Source organism: Macrobrachium rosenbergii, chromosome 43 (genome assembly GCF_040412425.1).
Source record: "Macrobrachium rosenbergii isolate ZJJX-2024 chromosome 43, ASM4041242v1, whole genome shotgun sequence".
NCBI classification, from domain to species: Eukaryota; Metazoa; Arthropoda; class Malacostraca; order Decapoda; family Palaemonidae; genus Macrobrachium; species Macrobrachium rosenbergii.
In genome coordinates this window covers 48004125-48027134 of record NC_089783.1, presented here as the reverse complement: position 1 = coordinate 48027134, position 23010 = coordinate 48004125, and the positions used below count along the sequence as shown (strand labels likewise).

The window sequence follows — 23010 nt, the reverse complement described above, 5'->3', positions numbered from 1 at the left end:
TGATACAGAATTATGACCTACATAATTATCAGTGTTGTTACTTGTTTTCTGCGTACTTCTGTCTAGAAATTGTGATATTTCTTCCGGTAACCTAGCTAGAAAGTTTGTTATTTTATTGCCTTTTTTTCACTTGGTCAAAGCTGTATTTCAGTGCACAAGAACAAATTGGCAAGTTTGAATTTGCTTTGAATTCAAAACAGAAGGTTAGGCACATTCCTCGTCTGCTATTGAAGGCAGTTTGTAGGCGGTTCTGACTGCATAGGCTTCACTGACATAATAATGTTACTAAGACTTCTTTGAATAACGAGAGATACCTATGGATTGATTTTGAACTATTAATATTTTATATATTTATTTGTTCACTCTTCACTTTATTAATTGCGTACATTATTGGGCATGAACAACTATTACACTCAGCAAAGTTTCAACAAATTACGTGAAAAAAAGTGATGCTTCATTCCATGAATTCTTCCAGAAAATTGGAAAAAAAATTTGTTTTCTTTATATTTAAATGCACTTCAGCAGCATATTTCTGTCCTAATATTTGCTAATTTGTTGTCTTTCTAAGTGACCACATTAAGTTGCGTTATGCTGGGTGATGGCCGTACAAATCAGTGTTCTTGAACGTTGGGCTGTGTCATAGCAGATGCATATTGATGCATAAGTTTTGGTGTTTAAGTGGAAGAATTCAGTTTTATTTGCATGACAGTTCAGGTGGAAAATGTTATATATTCATTGATTTCTTTTTAGTCTTCTTCTTTTTCAATTTAGTCGTATTATAAAGGTAGCCTTCTCTGTCAAAGGTTGTTTGAAACAATATGGTCTCATGACTTATTTTATATTTATATGATTATATGGTCATCAGAAATATGTACTTTACTTTGCCAGTTAACTTCAGTGTTAATTTGTCGGGGCCTTTCATGATAAGCGGAGGCGTAGTACTGTAAAATAAAATAAAATAAACCAGAACCACCTTTTAAGAGCCGTAAAGATTTAATAACTCCTCTTCCAGAATACTCGACAACAGACATTCCCTTCCTAAAAGAGCCGAGTTATTTTGCCGCCGCTTCTCCCCCAGCCGCCAAATCCCATCGCCTGGATCTGCTCAGGAACGCGTGGATGGACGCATGACTCGAAAAGGTTCTTTGCTTTTGGCGTGGCTTCTGTGACCATGATCATGAACAATGGGAAGCGGGATTGCGGCACACCAGGGGCCGTCCCCTCTCATCCTAGGCCGCCCACCCCTCCGCCGCCCACCCCGATCATCGCCCGTTTTGTGGTTGTGTGTCGTTTTCTCTCTCTCTCTCTTTCTCTCTCTCTCCGCTAGAGCTGCCGTCGTGAAAAGCGGCGAATCGCCTTTTGTTTGTTACAAAACGCTGTTTTCGGAGTTGCCGGTGGAGAAAAGCGCATCAAGCGCGCACACTTGGGGAAGATGCTTTCTTGTGTCCGCGACAAATTCTCTCTGCAATATTTTTTTTTTTTAGTGATTCGGTCTTTCTTTGCTTTTTTAAATGCGTGTGGAAAAGTGTTTCATGAACAGCTGCGCCCAAGCGTTCCAAAAAGTACGTGTAAAGTAGCTTTCCCTCTCCTTTTTTTTAGAGGAACTGTTAGTGGTATTTTCAGCATTACTGTGGAAGAAAAAGAAGCAATATTTGATGATGAAATTGAACGTCGAACGTTCAGGTCATTTATAAATTTCAAGTACTGATTACAAGTAAACGTTGACTAGTCTTCATTATGATTACGAATAAAAGAGTTAAAGTTATATGGAGTTACTGAAAAACAGTTCTTCAAAGAAGAGAAGTATGGGGAAGAGGATAACACACTTTGGTACTTGGCAGTACAAGAAAAAACTGTCAGTTGTAACAGCTGATCCAGTGAAGTTCATTGCTTCACTTTTTTCTTCATCTTCAATATTATGATTTCATAAACATTTCATTTAATAATATAACCTCATGTATCTGTTGTTAGGCAGAATTAATTCAATCAAGGTAAGAATGTAGAAATATATAAATAAAATCTCGAGTAAAAGGGAATGGTGGGAATAACATCAAGAGAAATTTAAGAATACAGATTCCTGAGACAGATGCCTCACAACACAGAAGTCTCACACAGGTATCCTGACTGATATACGAGAATTTCATTTAATTATTATTATGCGAATTTCCTTATTTAAAGAACTAAGGATAGCCACGCTACTTAGCTTACAAAAAAATTATGTTCTGATCTTACCATTTCCTCACTTTTAACGGATTTAAAGGATTTGACTTTTCTAAAACATGTTACATACTCACACACACACACACACACACACAGATACACACACTCATAATCTTACATATGCACACATGAAATATATATATATATATATATATATATATATATATATATATATATATATATATATATATATATATATATATATATATATATATATATACTATTCGGCAGTAAAGGAAAACTGACGATGAAACATTTCTCGTCCTAGATTTGCGACAATGCATTGTTTTTGTAAAGGATGCTTTCTTTCGAGTATCTCGTTCCTTTTCAGACTTTGTAATAACGGATGACGAATAAGTTGACTTAAGAAGGCTTGGTCAGGTAACTTTATTTTTCGTTTTGAATGGAGGCCTTTGGCCAACGGCCGTTTTAAGACATAGAACTTTAGACTGGAATGTTCCGAAAACGAATGGCTTAATATATCCGGGTATGGAAATTGTTCCTGTAAATGAGTTATTTCTTTTCGTCACGACTCTCCCTAAACCAGTCAAAGCTTCGAGGGATTTTTAGTGGACCGGAAACCATTAAATATAAATAAGCTTCAAAGCTTATTTATATTTAACAGAACCCTTGTGGATTTTTCTGTAATGTATCGTTTCTGTACATGTACTTTATCCACAAGGCCGGCGAACTGTAGTTTTTCCCCCGTTTGTCCTTCTATATCTCTGCCTCTTCTTTGTTCATCTCTGTGTCGTCAGCGATGTCTGTTATCGCGCTTACCTTGTCATCAGAATTCATCTGACGTGACTGAAAGGAATGAATTCAGTCGAGGTTGACCCACAGATAGACCGTCTTACATCGAAGTGCCTGATGGGAGATAGGCCTATTGTTTGTCCCTTTGTTACACTTGTCATGGCAACCTCTCCTACACAGTGGAAAGGATCTCAGTCACTTTTAAAGAAAAGGTAAACTATCGTGCACAGATATCCACGAAGGTAGATCGTTGTTCTGTTTATCCTTCAGTGTTTGTCACGCCTGGTCACAGCAACACATCCTTCACAGACGCCTAATCACAGCAACACATCCTTCACAGACGCCTAATCTCAGTAACACATCCTTCACAGACGCCTAATCACAGCAATACATCCTTCACAGACGCCTAATCACAGCAATACATCCTTCACAGACGCCTAATCTCAGTAACACATCCTTCACAGACCCCTAATCACAGCAACTAATCCTTCACAGACGCCTAATCACAGTAACACGTCCTTCACAGACGTCTAATCACAGCAACACATCCTTCACAGACGCCTAATCACAGCAACACATCCTTCACAGCTGAATGTATTTTTGCCATATTAGTACAAGGGTAGACAGCCATAAATAAACTTAAAAGAAAGGGGGTCGTCTGTGTTTGTCCGTATGGCTCTTTGTTGTCTGCAATATCTCTTCCTTAATTGATGGAGATATTGCAGGCAAAACTGCTTTCAACCTTTGCAAGAACTATAATGGGGCTTTCTAGTGTATTTCTTCAATCGGAATGCTCATAGGAACAAGTTTTGGTTTGGCAATACTTTCAGTGAGCTAATTGATTTTCAGTTGTATTAGTTTGCAAAATTTAGGGACAAAACGTAGAATTTCTCGTTTTAACAGTTAGTTTGTTTTTCATTCCTATTGTGTATTCTGCAGCACAGAATCTCAGGTAAGCATTTTCATTTCAAAGAGAAGTCAGGTATCACATTTGCGATGACGTTTATTTTCATTGCTTTTGTAATAATCGGTAAAATGGAGGTGAAACAAATGAGATCATTATAATTATGAAAATATGTTGTGATTAGATCTGTTCCATGTTATTAAATTGTGATGAATAGACTTAATATATGTCTGTTTGTATTCTAGTTTGCATATGCATGAATAATTTTTATAGAGATCTCTCACAATCAGCGGAGTATCTGAGTTTTAATTCAAGGTTGGGAGTATCAGAGTTGAAGTTTAAGATTCATTGTGTGATTGTGTTTCGATGCTTAGCTCTTATTTCATTTATCCGAGGGGGCTGTTTTCCCTTAGGTAGGAAAACGAGAGGAAAGACAATGCACACTTGCACACCCATAGTGGAACAAGTGAGTGGAACAAGTGGCTAAAGTGTATGCAAATTCAAATGGACTGTGCCGTAAGCTACTGGTTTTTATACTGAGTTGGCTATTCTTTCCCCTTTCTATGAGTGGCTTTAGCGTCTGTCGGGAACTGAACAAGTCTGTTATCGAGCGAAACAAAGCGTGCAGATAAACTCTAGAATCTCTCTTTTATGCGGGCATTTCAAGTGAAAAGATTAAATTTGGTTTGTAGCGCATTCACTTCTGTATAACAAATGAAAGAATGAATGCAGGATCTTTTCATTTTCATGATGTCGGTAGCGGGTTTTTGTACGCAGAATTTTGTAGGACAGTTGATGTTTCCTTTGCAATTCAAGGTACGTTTGATTCACGATACTTTATTCATTTTCTTTTCTCTTCTTTTTTGTTGCCTGAGAGCGATTTGTTTATGCTCTTTTTTTGTAGAAGTTTTATTCTGAAAGGTATTCCATGAAAGTTTTAAGGAAACATTTTTGCGATTTTTGGGGGGGACTTACCAATTTCCTTTGCCTCTATATAAAAAAAATTTTAGTTGCAGTTTTCTCATAAATACTTCTATGATATTATCATAGAAGTATTTATTTCATCAACTGAAAGCGTTGTTCCTTTCTTGTAGAAAAGCTTATATGAATGTCTACCATTATTCTGTAGAAACTCCACAGCTCCACAGACTATTAAAATATTCATCACTAAGCAACACGGGCGTACCTATTTCAGTCCCAGGTGAATTTTTTTTTCTGTATTATCATCTTCCTTAACGAGTCGACGCTGACTCATGTTTTAGTCTGCAGCGTCTGGCGTGTGACATTAGTTTCCACAAATTCATGCATTCCTTCATCCAACTTTAAACCGAGTAAAGGTGCATATTATGTAAATTTTCCTTAAGAGCCGGGCGTTGCCATCTTATGTTTTGCATGTACTTATCTGCCGTCACCCATTAGAAAGGCGAGGAGGAAAGAGAAAGAAAAGGAAAACACAACGGAAAGATGATGAGGCGACTCGCCTTTGTTTCGCTGTCAGTTACGACATACTTTCTTTTTTCACAAAAAATTTGATTACTTTCGGTGTGCTCAATATTTCTTCTTTATGTCTGTTTTATTATCACCTCAGGTACATGAATATGTATAAGAATGTTGGACAGTGAGACTAAAAGAAGATATGCCAACAATACTAAGTTATGAACTAATCCGGGACGGATGACTTCTTGCCTTTTGATAAGAATGCTACAAACTCTGGATCATGCCATTTTAGCTTTCTGTTAAAGGCAACTATTGTGTCGGTTCTGTCTTTCCGTCAGCCTTCAGATCTTAAAAACTACTGAGGCTAGATGGCTGCAAGTTGATATGTTGATCAGCCACCCTCCAATCATCAAACATACCAAATTGCAGCCCTCTAGCCTCAGTAGTTTTTATTTTATTTGAGGTTAAATTTAGCCATGATCGTACGTCTGGCACCTATACAGGTGCCAACAACACGGGCCAACACCGGGCCGTGGCTGAAAGCCGCGGCTTAGAGTTTCATACAGCATTATACGCTGTACAGAAAACTCAATTGCGCCGAAACACTTCGGCGCTGATTTTTACTTAATTTTATTTGTTTATTATATCTACGATATTTTTGGAACACTAAATCTAATGAAGGTAGGATTAAACGTGACTAAAGTATTCCCACGTTATTTTCACCGGTTTTGAAATAGATATCAAATCATAATTCCTAAAAAGACCCGCTTTCAATAACATTCCCATGGCTAAAGTTGTTGCGAATGCTTTTGGTAGTGATGCCTTTACATGAGAAATTGCATTACGAATATTTCAGTCCCTGATACATAACTACATATTTCAGTGGTGCATCATTGAGAGAATCCAAACCCTTGAGAAAACCTGGGGGGGCGGGGATGACGTGGAGGGATATATTTGTTAAGAAATAAACTGTAGATGAGAAGAGATTTGTCCCAATCTAGCACAGCAGTGGTGAAAAAAATAATAAAAATTAGGGACTGCTCAAAGTACTGTACTGTATATATGTCCACTATTTCAGAGAAAATGGTAATTTCCAGATAACAGTGTGCATAACTTTACGAAATGATCAACATAACTGCAGCAATAAATAATTTCCAAATCACCAAATTGTTAGTTGTAATTTCCAAATCAACAAATTGTTGGTTATAATTTCCGAATCAACAAATTATTAGTTGTAGTTTTTGTTCTGTTGCTACAAATTTGGCTTCATTTCTATACAACTAGCTGAAAAGGCCAGTGAAGCTTTGACGTGGAAGAATTCCCAGGTTAAAAATAAGAAGTTGATGATAACTATTCAGGGCCCTTTGCTGAACGGTGAATAGGAAACCTAATAATAAATGCACTGTGGAGGGTCTTGGGTTGTCTCAATGATCCACCACTGCAATATGTAGTTATGTATCAGGGACTGAAATATTCCTCTTCGTAATGCAGTTTCTCATGGTAAAAGCATCACTATTGATAGCATTCGTAACAACTTTAGCCATGGGAATGTTTTTAAAAGAGGGTCTCTTTAGGAATTATGATTTGATATCTATTTCAAAACTGGTAAAAGTAACGTGGGAATACTTTAGTCAGATTTAATCCTACCTTCATTAGATTTAGGTTTCCAAAAAATATCGTAGATATAGTGAACAGATAAAAATAAGTAAAAATTGCGCCGAAATTTCTTCGGCGCAACTAGTTTTCTGTACAGCGTATAATGCTGTATGAAACTCTCAGCCGCGGTCCATGAAACTTTCGGCCACGGCCCGGTGGTGGCATGTGTTGTTGGCACCTATAGCGGTGCCAGACGCACGATCATGGATAACTTTAACCTTAGATAAAATAAAAACTACTGAGGCTAGAGGGCTGCAATTTGGTATGTTTGATGATTGGAGGTTGGCTGATCAACATACCAATCTGCAGCCATCTAGCCTCAGCAGTTTTTAAGATCTGAGGGCGGACAGAAAAAGTGCGGACGGACAGACAAATAGCCTTCTCAATAGTTTTCTTTTACAGTAAACTAAAACGAAGTGATATAAAATAGCTTGTACATTAGCTCTAATTTTTTTTGTTTTTGTTTTTTTGTCTACGGGTCCTTTTTTTTTTTTTGTGGATCCCAAAAATCAAGATATAACATTTATCAAAACAGCATCCGCCGAAGGCTTTGGTGGTTCTCTACTTTTTTTGTAATATTTTATTTTATTTCTTTTTCTGGGAATTTCTGAGCTCCAGAAAAAAGTAGATAAAATCCTCAAAAATATTATTGTGTCTAGATGGTTGAGTAGTGGTTCGTCCGCACACCATTGTGTGGAAAAAAATTGTGTGTGTGTGAGAGAGAGAGAGAGAGAGAGAGAGAGAGAGAGAGAGAGAGAGAGAGAGAGAGAGAAGAGGTGTTAGTTGATTCCATATAAAAATCAGCTAATTTTTCGCCGTTCATCGTAGGAGAAAGGCCAAGGGGATGATGGCTCGGTCAAATTGGGTTTAGGCCGAACCAATCAGTTACACGGAAATGAAAGAATGTCGGGAATTGATTGACTCTCTCTCTCTCTCTCTCTCTCTCTCTCTCTCTCTCTCTCTCTCTCTCTCTCTCTCTCTCCCATTTTGTTACGTTTTGATACCATGTTATTGGCCGGCATTCTCGCAATCTGATTAGAAAACACGTCTTTCCGTTTGCAATTGCACCTCGTTCTCCCGAGGTGGAGTGTTGCCAAGTTACGCCGTGGAAATGTCACCCTGGTTTTCCAGTTTCTCTTGATTTCTTTCTTTCATTCTCTCTTTCTCTCTTTCTTTCTACGCTCTCCCTTGAAAGGGAAGATACGTAAGGGACGGTCACTGTCTGTTGTTATAATCCGATTTGCGATATTGGATTTATACTAACTCGGTTAAGGTGAGGCGGTGTATTAGTAACGCTTCCGGTTTTTGCTACCACGTTTTTTGTTGCATTAAATATCAGTTATCATTCTTGCTGTTGTTGATTATGTCTCTGTCTTGTAGGAAGCACTACTTTCTTTTGGAAGTCGTATTGTCATACATTTCATCATTTACAGAATGACAGGATAAATCTATTGTGGGCGATGAATCTGAGATTCAGCAGCCGTTTATGAGTTACATTTTCGGCTTACTAATAAAGCTTTCCTGTTAGCTTCATCTTAAATTCATTCGGTGTTCTTGCTAGAACCTCAAGTGAAGTTGTAGTGAAAGCAATAATACCACAAGTTAGAGAATGAGTATAACTCATATTTCAAGTCACTGGCCCCTGTGTGCTTGTTCCATATGATCGGAGTTCATCCTTTGAATATTGATAATAAAAATAATATAGTGTTAGAGGCGTCACGTATCCTTTTCATTGTCGGTAATAATGTGCTCTCAAACAAATTGAATAAAGCTTTACGTCACGGGTATGCCCGACTTAGTATTTTATGCACACTGAAGTGGAAACTCGATGCCTTTGTCATTTATAACAGGCAGTCGGTCGAACGTCTGGTTTTAATGCATTCGTTCTATGATACATTTTTCAAGACTTTTTTTTCTTCACAGAGTAATACTACATCATTCTAATGCATTCTTGGTTTCTCTTACTTCTTCCACATGGTAGTTTAATTTTTTTTTTTTTTTTTTTTTTTGCAATTCCAAACTTTTAAACAGGAATCTTCTTCACAAATGAAACTTGGTCAGCCTTTCACATGACTTGTACCCTCTGGCCATTACTTAAGGTTCTTTGCAACATTCTTTCGACCCCTAGCTGCAACCCCTTTCATTCCTTTTACTGTACCTTCGTTCATATTCTCTTTCTTCCGTCTTATCTTTCACCCTCCCCTAACGATTGATTCATAGTGCAACTGCGAGGTTTTCCTCCTGCTACACCTTTCAAACGTTTTTATAGTCAATTTTCACCGCAGGATGACCTCATAGGTCCCAGGGCTTGGCCTTTAACCCTAATTCTAATTCTCTCTCTCTCTCTCTCTCTCTCTCTCTCTCTCTCTCTCTCTCTCTCTCTCTCTCTCTCTCTCACACACACACACACAAGTTAATTATCTCAGCACACTATAATTTTTTATTTAATTCATCCTCCACGCATCATTTTCAGTCAGTCTTTCATCATCATAATCATAATAATTATCGTCTTGTTGATTTACGATTACCCTCCTATCGAGCCCAGTTTTATTTGGTAGCTGTATATTGTGATTTTCTTCAGCGACGCTCTTCCTTGTCACAAAGTCTTCACTTCCATCTTGAATATCTTGTTTTTTGCATATTTTTAGTTTCCGGGCAAATGCTGAAACCTCTACGTGCTGTGAGCTCAGAAATCAGTTTTTCAATATCTCCGTTTCATTGTGTGCGTAACCAGCGCAGCCTGCCTCTCATCCTCGTAACACTGGTTTGCGGGACTCGACAAAGTTCTTGATGCTGAAGGAACGTTTTTGATTTACACTTAAAAACTTCTACCATGTTAGTGCGTAATCTACGACACCTGTCCATTTCTTTTATCATATTGCTCGTTTCCTACTGCCAAATACCTGAGTAATGTTTATGCTCCACATTTATCATTATCTATATATCCCAGATCCTATGCACATACCTCTCTATCCTTTCCTATCCTCACTACGTAATTGTACTTCACTTCTGTAAAGTTTCTGCTCGCCTTTTATTTTTTTTTTTTTGTCTTTCCCTTCTTAACTTTCAAGTGATTGATCCAACAAATATCTCAACTTAAACCTTTGCTGAAAAATAAATATAATATCAGCATTTATGTGTGTATGTATATGTATGTATGTATATATATATATATATATATATATATATATATATATATATATATATATATATATATATATATATATACTATATGCATGTGTGTATAAACTTTGACAACGCCTATTTTATTGGCTTCCATATATCAGCATTGCTACTTCGTGCTGACATTTAACGACAACCTTTTGCATATCTCAAAAATATACAGAATTTTCTTGAATTTTTCTCTTCGGGGTTAATATTTCCAAGACTGTTCCATATTCTCATTTCTCGTCGACATCACTTTCATAACCGCTATACCTTTTCAGATTCCAATACCCGGCCGGCCTTATATGACTTGCCAAATCCACTGTTGCACTTTCTGATCACTATCTCTTCTCTCCCACATGCGCTCAGATGGGATCGCGCCCTTTTCTGTTTTCTTATGTGATTTTATCAGTTGCCTATAATTTAACTTTCTGCATATTTGCTTTCAAACCCATTTTGCACTCAACAAGCCACTTTCCTACTTGATGTATACCACAAATTAATATTGTATTTTATTTTTAATTCTGTGGTTTGGGCGTTTGACGTTATCCCCATGATCATAATTTCTCTAATGGCAGGTTGTTGATAATTGTTACTGGTGGTGTACTGGTAAAACTTGCCTTAACAGGCTTTCCCCTAGGTAATGTTCTGGGACCTTAGTTAATTTCAGTCATGCCTGGCAACATGATTTGGCATTGCAAATGAGGTACCACTGTTAACTCACCCTTGAAGTATTTCAAAGTACCTGTAGCTCCCAGTCCAGCTGTAGTACGGATTCAGATTCAGATACGGATTCCCATGATTCAGATCATCGCTGAAAGTTATTCTTTTTGGTCCTCTCCTGTCAGCTACATTTCACCTGTGAACTTCTGTTATCACGCTCAGCACCTACACTTCAAGAGTCATCCATTGCTGCTCGCTTTGTAGAGAATCAGCATCCACATCCCTTCTAGATGCCACTTTGCCAAAGTACAAAGAACCATAAGTCTTTCACTTCTCTCACTAAAAAAAGACTGTTCGAGTCTTCATGGCCTTATTATTGATGTCAGTATTACTAATTTTGAAAAAAACTGTAATGCTGCTTGAAAGCATCATCATGCTGAATAATAAAATTAATGAAATTAAAACTAGATAGTTGACATACTTGACTTTATTTAATGCTATTTCCGAAGTAAGGTTACCTATTCGCTTCCAGAAAGCTAGGTACCTTAAGTAGTAAGGGTTGGCATATTTAAAGATATAATTATATTCATTATTACTGCCACATGTCAATTGTTTGATTATGTATCATTCGTGGGTCAGAGAGACTAGCGTCCCGGGACCTTTATCTGTCTGACAGAATTACTCTCTTTGTTGACTTTCAATTTCGTAACAGTGATAACCATGACTTGGAGCTTCATCTGAGGGCTTCCTATGTGGACGCTATCTTCAACATATCACTTATTAGTTAACTCGTAAAAAAAAAAAAAAAAAAAATCTTAATTTTTTTTAAGGTACCACGGTATCACATTACTCGATAACAAGGATATTTTGGTTTCTGCATTCATTTACTTATATATTTATACATTTATTTATTTATTTACAAGACTGTAGTACTGTCTTTTGGTCAACGTTAATCGAGTCAAACCCGTCTCGTTGTATACCTCGAGACGCAAGTCACTCATTCTTTCCTGCAGAGCATTTCAGAGACACCTGAATAAATATGCCGTGCCGATTATCTCGCAGCTTTGGAGAAAATTATCTTCCGTTCACCCTTTATGGAGAAGGAAACGGTGGCCATTCGGTAGGCTAAATCCTTGGCTGAGCACCGGCTAACAGCAGTCATCTGTGAAACAAGCGGCGCTAACCACAACAATTCTCGTAATTACTCGCAGTGAATTTCGGGGCACTTTGTATTTTCACGGATAACTGGAACTGATGATGGTTATCGGCCTTGTTGGGCTTTCTGGAAGTCTTGTTAGTAATGTTCGTACTCAACCTATCTTTGAAATTGTTGATATTATTTATTTTATATTCTTTTGTTCATTTATTAATTTGTTAATTTATCTGGTTTTCTGATAACTGATCTCCTCTTTCTGTATTTTCCATTACCTTCTGTTACTTCTTTCGAATGGGCACCATATTCTTTGGATGCTTGAATTTCAAGTCAGTGGCCTCTGTGGGCTTGTTCCATATGAATAGAGTTCATCTTCTGAATAATAATAATAATAATAATAATAATAATAATAATAATAATAATAATAATAATAATAATAATAATAATAATTTTGGTTACCCTATATAAGAGTACGTTCATTATTATTATTATTATTATTATTATTATTATTATTATTATTATTATTATTATTATTATTATTATTATTATTATTATTATTATTGCCGAATGAGCAGAGTATATCATTACACAGGAAATTTCTAAATAACAGTGAAATCATTACAAGATCTTAACTATGCACGCGTCCACTTCTGAACACATCCCTTGGCTGATCACATGAAAAGTGAATAAGCATCAGGTATAAAACTGTTTCAGAAGGATGACACTCACATATAAACAGTGACAAAATACCTCAAGAATTTTCAAGAAAGTTTATCAATTTTAACAGCACAGAAAAAGAGAAACATTTCACACTGAGTGATATCAAGGCATGAAAACATATTGATATGAGGAAAGACAAGGCAACAGTATAAAAAAAATCAGTACTGCCTAGTAAATGATAACTTGAGAAATGGCGTTGAAATAATGTTTATGAAATGAAAATAAAGTGAGAGAATGATAAAGAGGGAAAAAGTTACCAATTAGCACATTGCCATCATCTAGTGGTCTACGTCGATCAAATATTATAAGTAAACAAAGGGAAAACAATAATTTTTTAGTAACATGGTGCAAGATTTTTATTCCATACGTTAGAAAATGTTTAAGGAACCTGTAGGCCTAATAAAAATAGGGAACTTCTGTAGTAGCTCAGAGAAATATAGCAATCTGTAAAAGGGAGAAAGTAACAAATTAAAACTTTGTCATCATCCAGTTATATACTTTAATCAAATATCAATAAAAAAAAAGGAAAATAATAATTGTTTAGCAACTTGGTGTAAGAATTTGGTGCCATATGTTAGGAAATATTTAAGAAACCTGTAGTCCTGATAAGGAAAGGACACCTCTGTTATAGCTCACAGGAAACAAAGGAGTCTAGTGATAGTGGGAACAAAGGCAGTACTGATAGACCCTACTGTGAAATTTTATTTTAGACTGAATTTTTCTCTAGACCTAAAGAAGTCTCGGGGAAATAAAGGAGTCTAGTGATAGTGGGAACAAAGGCAGTACTGATAGACCCTACTGTGAAATTTTATTTTAGACTGAATTTTTCTCTAGACCTAAAGAAGTCTCGGGGAAATAAAGGAGTCTAGTGATAGTGGGAACAAAGGCAGTACTGACAAACCCAAGTTGAAATTTTATTTTTGACTGAATTTTTCTCTAGACCCAAAGAAGTCAAAGAACGCCATATTTCCGGACACAAAACTCACCCTTCAGTAGCTGCTGACTCCACAATGTCCGACTGACTTACCTCAATCATGAGGACGTTTTTCTTGACGTCAGCCGTCCAGTACAAAACGAGGTCTCCCGCTTCGTCGAGTTTAGCCTCCTGCTGCCAGGCGTAGGCAAGCAGACAGCAGCGGGCTGCCCACACCCACGCCCATACCGCGACCTCCCGCACCTGCATGACCATACGCGCGCGCGCGCGCCTCGGCACCACCTGGGTTTTCTTCGTGGATCTTTCTACTAACACAACTTCCACCGCTCACTTAATGTTTGCATGGTGTCTTTTGTTGTTGGTCTAACCACCTGTTTTTTTTTTTTTTTTTTTTTTTAAGGGGGGGAGAGTAGAAAATGTTTATTTAAAATCAATCTTCACTTTATTTTCAGTATTTCATAAAGGAGCCGATTTATGGGATAAATCGTGAGGATGAGCGAAAAATACAAAGTAACTCTACAGTGTGTACTTTGGAAACTTTGGGCATAATAGTGTTATATACTAGTGTACATTTAAAATAGAATTGCATACTATTATTCTCTCTCTCTCTCTCTCTCTCTCTCTCTCTCTCTCTCTCTCTCTCTCTCTCTCTCTCTGTGTGTGTGTGTGTGTGTGTGTCCTACGACGTAAAATATATCTGGAATAATAACTTGATCTGTTAGCTAGCATGATTGATTAATATTTAAATGGCTTTTTTTACATATTTTGTATGAAAAGCATGAATCATTTCAAGTGGAACTTTTTAAACTAATGATTAAATGATTTATTGGATGGCTTCTCTGGGCATGTTATGCAAAGCTAATATTGGTTTGGATGAAATTGGTATTTCCTAACAAAGTATCAAACTAGTTTTGACTTCATTCAAAACTGACATAGGTTTAACATGGTATCGAGGTAACACAAGTTTTATATCCTGAAATCATTCTGAGCCATATGCACCATATTTGGCCATCAAGAGTGTGACCATATCTGGCACACAACGCCTACAGAAATGTTTTTAATCATTTTGGGCAACGTGAACCATATATGACCACATCTAGTTTGTCCATATTAGGTACACAACGCCTGTAGTAAAGACTTTCATTGTGTCAGGCGAAGTGTACCAGATAAAGCCAAGGTTTGTACACTGTCTGAGCACTCAGCTTACCTCACGGAAATACTATAGAAATTCCCATTTCAATTGGTTGCTGGTTACTGATTTTATTTAGGTTTAGTTGCTGGTTACTGATTTTATATAGGTTTAAAGTTGTCGCCCGCTGGGACAATTTGCAAAGTTGCCAATTGCAGTCAACGTGTTAATTAACTCAGTGTAGCCAATCGCAGTCAACGTGTTAATTAACTCAGTGTGGATTGACCAAAAATTTGACTGACAGGGCTCCTTTTATTGTTAGACCTAATAAAAAAGATGAACAAAAACAGACTATTCAACAAGGATTATCATGGGTTGGGCATTATAGGGATTGTTTTCTATTAAAGTAAACAGCCAAAACATTAAATTCAAGCTAACAGTAATTTGAAATAAAGCATGCATCACAAACCTTTAAGAGGTGCTGTGAGCTTTTACAAACAAAAGTGTCTTGTCAAATATTGGAATCAGACAGCAAATCTTGGGATTCAGTTTTTATTGTAAACACAAATTAGTGTTCTAGCTTTTACAAACAAAAGTATTAATGTTCCCAAGTTTGAACGACGTCCCCGGTCGAAATCAGTTTTCACCATTACAGGAACAGTTTTATATATATACTGTGTATATATATATATATATATATATATATATATATATATATATATATATATATATATATATATATATATATATTCAACAGGCGGACGTTTCTCGAAGCCCAGCAATACAATGAAGGCAGGGGAAGCACAACAGCAGGTCAAGAAAGTCATATTTATTCAGTTGCAACGTTTCGAAGCCAACCAGCAGGCATCATTTTCAAGCTACAAATAATAATACCTAATTAGTACAATAAAATTAAGTGACAGATATTAAAATACACAATATAAGTTACATTAAAACAAACACAGTTAAAATATATGAGTAAGGACCAACCGTTGAGTGCGGAGGCAGAGGAAGGACTGACCAAAACCGTCAACAGTCCACGAGAGATAAAGAGGTGTGGACGTGGCATGGGTGTTCAGTGAGGGGACCAGTTTTTTAATAAACAATGATTCATTAATTGTTAAAAGTTTATGATTAGAGGCTCTGCCCAAAACCTTAAAGTCTTTCAATGAATAGAATATTTGTATTTATCAGCATGATCCCTTATATTGGAAAATTCGGTATTTGAAAAAGTTAAGTATACCTTAGTTTAACCAGACCACTGAGCTGATTAACAGCTCTCCTAGGAGGGCTGGCCCGAAGGATTAGACTCATTTTACGTGGCTAAGAACCAATTGGTTTAGCAACGGGACCTGCAGCTTTTGTGGAATCCGAACCACATTATACCGAGAAATGAATTTCTATCACCAGAAATGAATTCCTCTAATTCTTCATTGGCCGGCCGGAGACTCGAACTCGGGCCGAGCAGAGTGCTAGCCGAGAACTCTACCGATTCGTCCAACGAGGAACTCGGGATTTGAAAGTTTAGTGCAACGCTTCGAATCGACAGTCATAGAGGTGTCAGCTATAGAACTGGACCGGGATTTGAAAGTTTAGTGCCAGTCCTATAGCTGACAGCTCTATGACTGTCGATTCGAAACGTTGCAACTGAATAAATATGACTTTCTTGACCTGTTGGTATGCTTCCCCCCTTCATTGTATATATATATATATATATATATATATATATATATATATATATATATATATATATATATATATATATACATACATATATATATATATATATATAAATATATATATATATATATATATATATATATATCCTATTAAAAGAATATTTTCTGCCGAAAGTGTTAACCTTAAACTGTGAAGTAAGAATGTTACCATACTGAGATCGAACCTATATTTGAACTTGCTTTACTGCTTATAGAAGACTAGATGGCGTTTTGATGCCAGTAGGAGTGCCACTCTATTGGCTGATTATAAATGTGTTACGAGTGGAGTTAAGATTATAAGCTATTTCCTTGTTGAATTATTGGTAGCCATACTTATCGTGTATGAAAAAGAACCGTAGTTGCTTAATCTTTGTCTAGACCAGTGGTTTTCAACCTTTTTGTGCCCACAGCCCATTTTTGGCATCCCTAAATACTCATGGCCCACTGCCCTTCAGAACTGTGAAATGATGTTATTAGAATTATTACAAAGCATTTTCAGAACACTTAATTAGTTTTACATTTTCATTTATGGAATTATTTTTTAGAACACTTTATTAGTTATACATTTGCATTTATGAAAGAAAGCACTGGCCTGCATTTACTGTAAATAAACCATGTGCATTGTAATCGAAACTCAAATTACACTTTTTCATTTATGAAAGAAAGCAGTGGCCTGCATTTACTGTAAATGATTTTCCATTTTTAAATATTATTTTGAAGATGTCCGTGGCATGGCCCCCCTCAGAACTGCCCATGGTTTACCAGTGGGCCATGGCCCACAGGTTGCAAACCACTGGGGTTGGCAAACGGATATTCTCGTACGTTAAGTATATCTTAGTTTAACCAGACCACTGAGCTGATTAACAGCTCTCCTAGGGCTGGCCCCAAGGATTAGATTTATTTTACGTGGCTAAGAACCAACTGGTTACCTAGCAACGGGACCTACAGCTTATTGTGGAATCGAACCACATTATGGCAAGACATGAATTTCTATCACCAGAAATAAATTCCTCTATTTCTTCACTGGCCGGTCGGAGAGTCGAACGCTGGGCCAACAGCGTGCTAGCCGAGAGCTCTACCCACCCTTCCAATAAAGAACTAGGGAGAAAACCGTGACCTAAATAGGTCAGATCATGGTTGGCTAATACAGTATGCGGTGTATTTTGCCTTTCATTGCAGTTGTTAAACCAAATGATAACTTTTAGCAATGATAGTACATCGACGGTTAATCCCTCTTCTGAATTTAGCACGCATCGAAATCTGTATTCTGGCATAAGGCCCAAGGTAAGAGAGAAATTAATTTTCTATACAAACATGCCGCATTCGATTTTGGCTCGAGGTAAAAGCGTTAATTGCTGTTAGTAAACGGCAGAAAACATTTCTGTTAAATTACAATTTCCAAATAATGTTTGGACCCAAACAAGCTGAAAAATGTGTTTTTAGTCTTCGTTTTCGCTTATTTAATCATTTGAAAATATGTAATACTTACTCGGATTTTCCGCTAATTTCTTTCTCAAGACTCGAAAAGCTTGGTGGAAGAGATTCATCGATGCCGGTAACTGATCAGTTGATATCTTTATTAAGTTACCTTGATATTTTCTTTAAAAGAAATTTCGTGGATTTACTTAATGAGCGATTACTATTTTTTAGCAGTAACGAACTGAACATTTTGGGATATTATAGGATCTTGTGTATTGCCAGGCAACAATCTCAGATTCTTGTTACAATCAGTCTTAAAGGCTCCATGTTCAAAAATAGGGAAAATAAAAGTTGATAAGGAATAAGTATGCTAGGTAAAAAATATAAACCAGGCCATGGACTCGCCATCTTATACAGAAGCGCCTCATCCAACGTCTGCCCTTGATGTCAGTTCCTTTTTTTTTTTTGTATTTGTTTGTATGATTTTGACCAAAGGTTTTGCAATAGCCTCAGTGCAACGCCCCTTCGGAAAAATTGGTCTGGGGGGGTATTTTACTATCCCTTGGCACGCCTCTGAAGGACAGTTATTGGAAAACATAATGTATTGCCTGGTAGTCTTGGGTAGGGCCAGAGTTCATTATTTTATTTTTATGGCTGTTATGGTAATATGAAATTCATGTGCTTACTAACATTTGTGCATATTTTTTTATTTGTATATTTTCGATTTCTCAGTGAATGATTCGCTTTGCCTTATGCAAATCTTATTATGTAATGTGAATGTCTATACATATAAAAACTTCAAAGACATGGACAACGCACATCTCTTTTCAGTAAGTTATTATCTTCTTTTGAGGGTTTTATAAAAAAAGGAATGATTGTCTCAGTGTAATGTTGATGATTTCCGTCCACACGCACGCACGCACACACACACACACACACACACACACACACACACACACATACACATATATATATATATATATATATATATATATATATATATATATATATATCAACGTATTTATATTGTTTATTGTAATCTATGCCTTTCGTAAAGGGACGAAAGTTTCCAATATTGCTCAAAATATTGGGTTTCCGTAGGCGTGTATTCGTAGATAATGGTAGACTTCTCTTTTTTTTTTATCCCAACCATTATAAAAGTATGATATAAGTATATATAGGTGTTCAGTATTTCGTTTTTTTTTTTTTACTTTGCTTATTTGTGTTTTGGTTTCATTTCCTCAGCATAATTATTCACTGAGAAGGCTTGTTAATCTTTCTTCAGCATTTATTTTTTAATAACATCACTCTTCAAAAGGAAAAGTACGCATTAAATCTACGACACCTTTTAAAAGTAAATAAAGAAAATGTAAATATCCAGTCGTGAATTTGTTTACATTCGGTATCCAGTATTTTCACATTTTTGTAAAAGTCGTAGTAGCTGCAAGGTAAGATACCATTTAAGTCAGTTCACCATTTTTAGTATGCAACAACATGAGGACACAAGTACATGAATGAGCTGAACGTTTGTACTGTTTTCTCTGAGGGACGGATTCAATATTTTTTTTCTGATCTTGAAATCTAAGAAAAAATTCATTTTTCATCATGTCCATGACCTGAAAATGATAAAGACAATAGTTTGCAAAGTTTTTAATAAAAAGAAAGAGCATAATTATTACAAATTACTTTTTAATCGTAAAGTAAATGCATAAATCCGTTGTTAAGAAACTGCTTGGAAATTAATCAGTGAGTACATAGTTTAAGAATGGTGTCGTGATAACGATCCCGCGCCATAATTTCCGATTTATATTAGCTACTAGCATCAGCTTCACGAAGACGTCGGTCATTTAATCAGGAAGCTGGACAGATTTCAATGCGAAAACTATCTTTAGAAAATCTGCGATTAGGTTTCTCATCATCACTGTCAGCAACTGAAGGTTACCAACAGACTCGTTGTACGACGACGTTGCTATTGAAGAACCTGTACGACCAAAATGAAATTCCAGGAACACCGTAGGCCTTTATGTGAGTCTCAGAATTCTTGATTCGTAACCAGGTCGCAGTGGATCCAGTCCTGGGAACGGTGGGTTGTGTAAACAGTCTTTCTAAAGCCCAGTTGCATTATACGTCGCTTTCGAATGGGCACGCACTGCAGACGTTAGTTGTCTGTTAGGGTTCTCGCCGGAGGAAAAATATTGGACCCCACGAATGGCAGTATGGTGAGGGGAAACTACGATGTTTGTGTTTAGCAACCTTTGCTTAGTGTAGCTGAGGGCCTTGTAGAATTATTAAGGAATGGCGCCACTGTCCTAACAAGGAACTTATACTCACAGTCATGCACGTACGCGTACGTGTAGTGTATGAGTGTGTGCGCGCGCGCATGTGGAAAGGTTCGTGTAAATCTGGGATAGCTTGTGGAAGTGACCATTGAATAAGGAAGGAGGTTAATTAAAAGGTTGAAAACTGAATGGAGTTAGGAGCTACTGAGGGTGTTTGTCATATACTGCTGTATGACGGTGAAAGCTGCCTAAGGTGTGTAAGGTCCGCATTGAGGGTGAAGTCTAAATAAGGTATTTAAGGGGCTATTGTTCCCTCGTACAACAGGAATAAGAAGAAAGTTGGCAGGGTGAAGACAAGAATTATAGAAGCATATAATCTATACTGTGTTCAGTATTCTGTACAGTTTTGATTGCAAATGAAACACAGATAACTTTACGAAAAAGTAAGGGAAAGATGGGAGTGGATTTAGATAAGGAAGAGGTATGTATTAAGTATCTTTTTTTCTTTTAAGTAGTTGAATACTAAATTAGAAAGTGAAGAGAAATCGTCGTGAGTGTATGACATGCGCAGGGTTGCAATGCTTTGACTGTTAAATATTTAATTATTGTAGTTATGGGGGAAGTTAGGGAAAATATAAGTTCTGTAAGTCCACAGGATAACAGAGACAGTCCTGAATGGATAGAGAAATGGTCGATGTTTGCATGTGATGCAGTTAGTTCAAGATTGTGAAAGGAGCTGCAGTGACAGTTGAAAGTGATTGAAAGTATTTGTACTGTACAAAGAGATTCTACTGTGAATGGTATAAAGTTAATGTGTATAGGTAATTCGTATACAGGGAGATCAAGCAATAAATGATTGTAGGGAATGTGGAAGAAAGCGGTTCATTCGTGCATGTTATTTGTGAGTAAATGAAGTAGATTATTCCAGGATAAAAAGAGAGATGAATCACATAATATATAAAGCAGTGTCTGCTGAATGTTTTAAAAATAAGAGCGTCGATGTCTGAATTGATGAGATTGTTTGCTCAACTCTTTTATGAGAAAGAAATGTGGAAGTTGAATACGAATGGATAAAAAAAAAAAGTTTTGGAGATATGAAAGTAAAGATAGGTGATGCCTGAACTTGACATATGACAGTAATGGAAGACGTAAATATTCTATTGTATTACCAGAGAGTACTTTCGTCCTCCGTTACTGACATATGATCAAATTCATATATATATATATATATATATATATATATATATATATATATATATATATATATATATATATATATATATATATATATACATATATATACACACTTATATAAATATAAATATATATAGATATATCTATAATTATATAAATATATTTATATATGTACATATGTATATATATATATATATATATATATATATATATATATATATATATATATATATATATATATATTATGAAGCCACAAATATCGTTCAATATCTAATTCAGTATACCATGAGAATAACTCCCTCCGAAATAGAATTGTGATTGTTAATTGCTTCCGCATCGGCCGGGATTCGCGCAGTAGTTATAATTCCCTCTGGGTGAAAGTTACAATCAAGATATGGTGAGTTGGATTTTAAACTATATTTGTGGCTTGATATTTATAAATTAAAAAATTTAAGTGTGCATAATTGACAAAAATTCTCAAGAATATACATATTATATATATATATATATATATATATATATATATATAATATATATATATATATATATATATATAGATAGATAGATAGATAGATAGATAGATAGATAGATAGATAGATAGATAGATAGATAAATAATTGTGCACGTCTCTTTCTTTTAGAGGATTTCGCTCCAAGAACTGGATGAGGCAGTAAGGTCCGTGGTTCAGCTGCGACCCAGTATAGTTGGCTAACTACCGGGTACCCAGTTTTATGCTTATTTCAGCAGACACAGTGGGTTACGGTAGGACTTCGTCCTAGCAGTCCATTGTCTCCTAGTATCATACTTACATATATATACATTATATATAAATATACATTTACATATAAATATATATTTATATATATATATATATATATATATATATATATATATATATATATATATATATGTGTGTGTGTGTGTATATCTATTATATATGTGTGTATGTATATATATATATATATATATATATATATATATATATATATATATATATATACATATATATATATATAAAGCACCTTCTTCTTGATTAATATATTTTCACTGAAAATTACGTTTTTTCATTATTGCGTTTGTACTGTATGGCAGACGTATCCAAAAGGTGTGAGAAATTTGAAAAGAAAAAAAGAGGGCGTTGTGGTTACTACGATTAAATACGCATTTGATAAAAGTGACCAGCAGAATATGAATGTGTATAAATGTATATATATATATATATATACACATATTATATATACATATACACATATTTATATATATATATATATATATATATATATATATATATATATATATATATATATATATATATATATATATATATATATATATAGTCTGGTGAAAATTGACAATATATACTGTACATATATGTGTGTGTGTATTGGCAACTTGTACCAGGCAGCAATGAACTCTTAATTTCTAGATTTCCGTATACTCTTCAATACGATTATAACTACAGGCATTGAATCCAGATAATAAATAAATAAGAAGCTCTTTCAGTCTGCAGTGAGATTCGACTCCGTGCATGGCTGGAAGGGTGACCCTGAATGAGAACAACAGACGAGAGGATTTGAGGTGAAGGTGGAAGGAATATGGCGGTCGAATTACTGGCAAAAAACGGCAATAGAAAATCCAGATAAGGTTTTTGACAAAACGTGCGGAA

At 35.8% G+C, this 23010-nt stretch overlaps 1 protein-coding gene across 1 annotated transcript in view; it reads right to left on the bottom strand.

Moving 5' to 3' along the window:
• Nucleotides 1-23010, bottom strand: part of LOC136828870 (DBH-like monooxygenase protein 1) — a 651836-nt gene that overhangs the window by 579431 nt on the left and 49395 nt on the right. Inside the window, exon 2 of the mRNA XM_067087149.1 lies at nt 13699-13976. Coding sequence (XP_066943250.1) covers nt 13699-13860 — 162 coding nt within the window. The 5' untranslated portion in view covers nt 13861-13976. The remainder of the gene's footprint in view (nt 1-13698; nt 13977-23010) is intronic.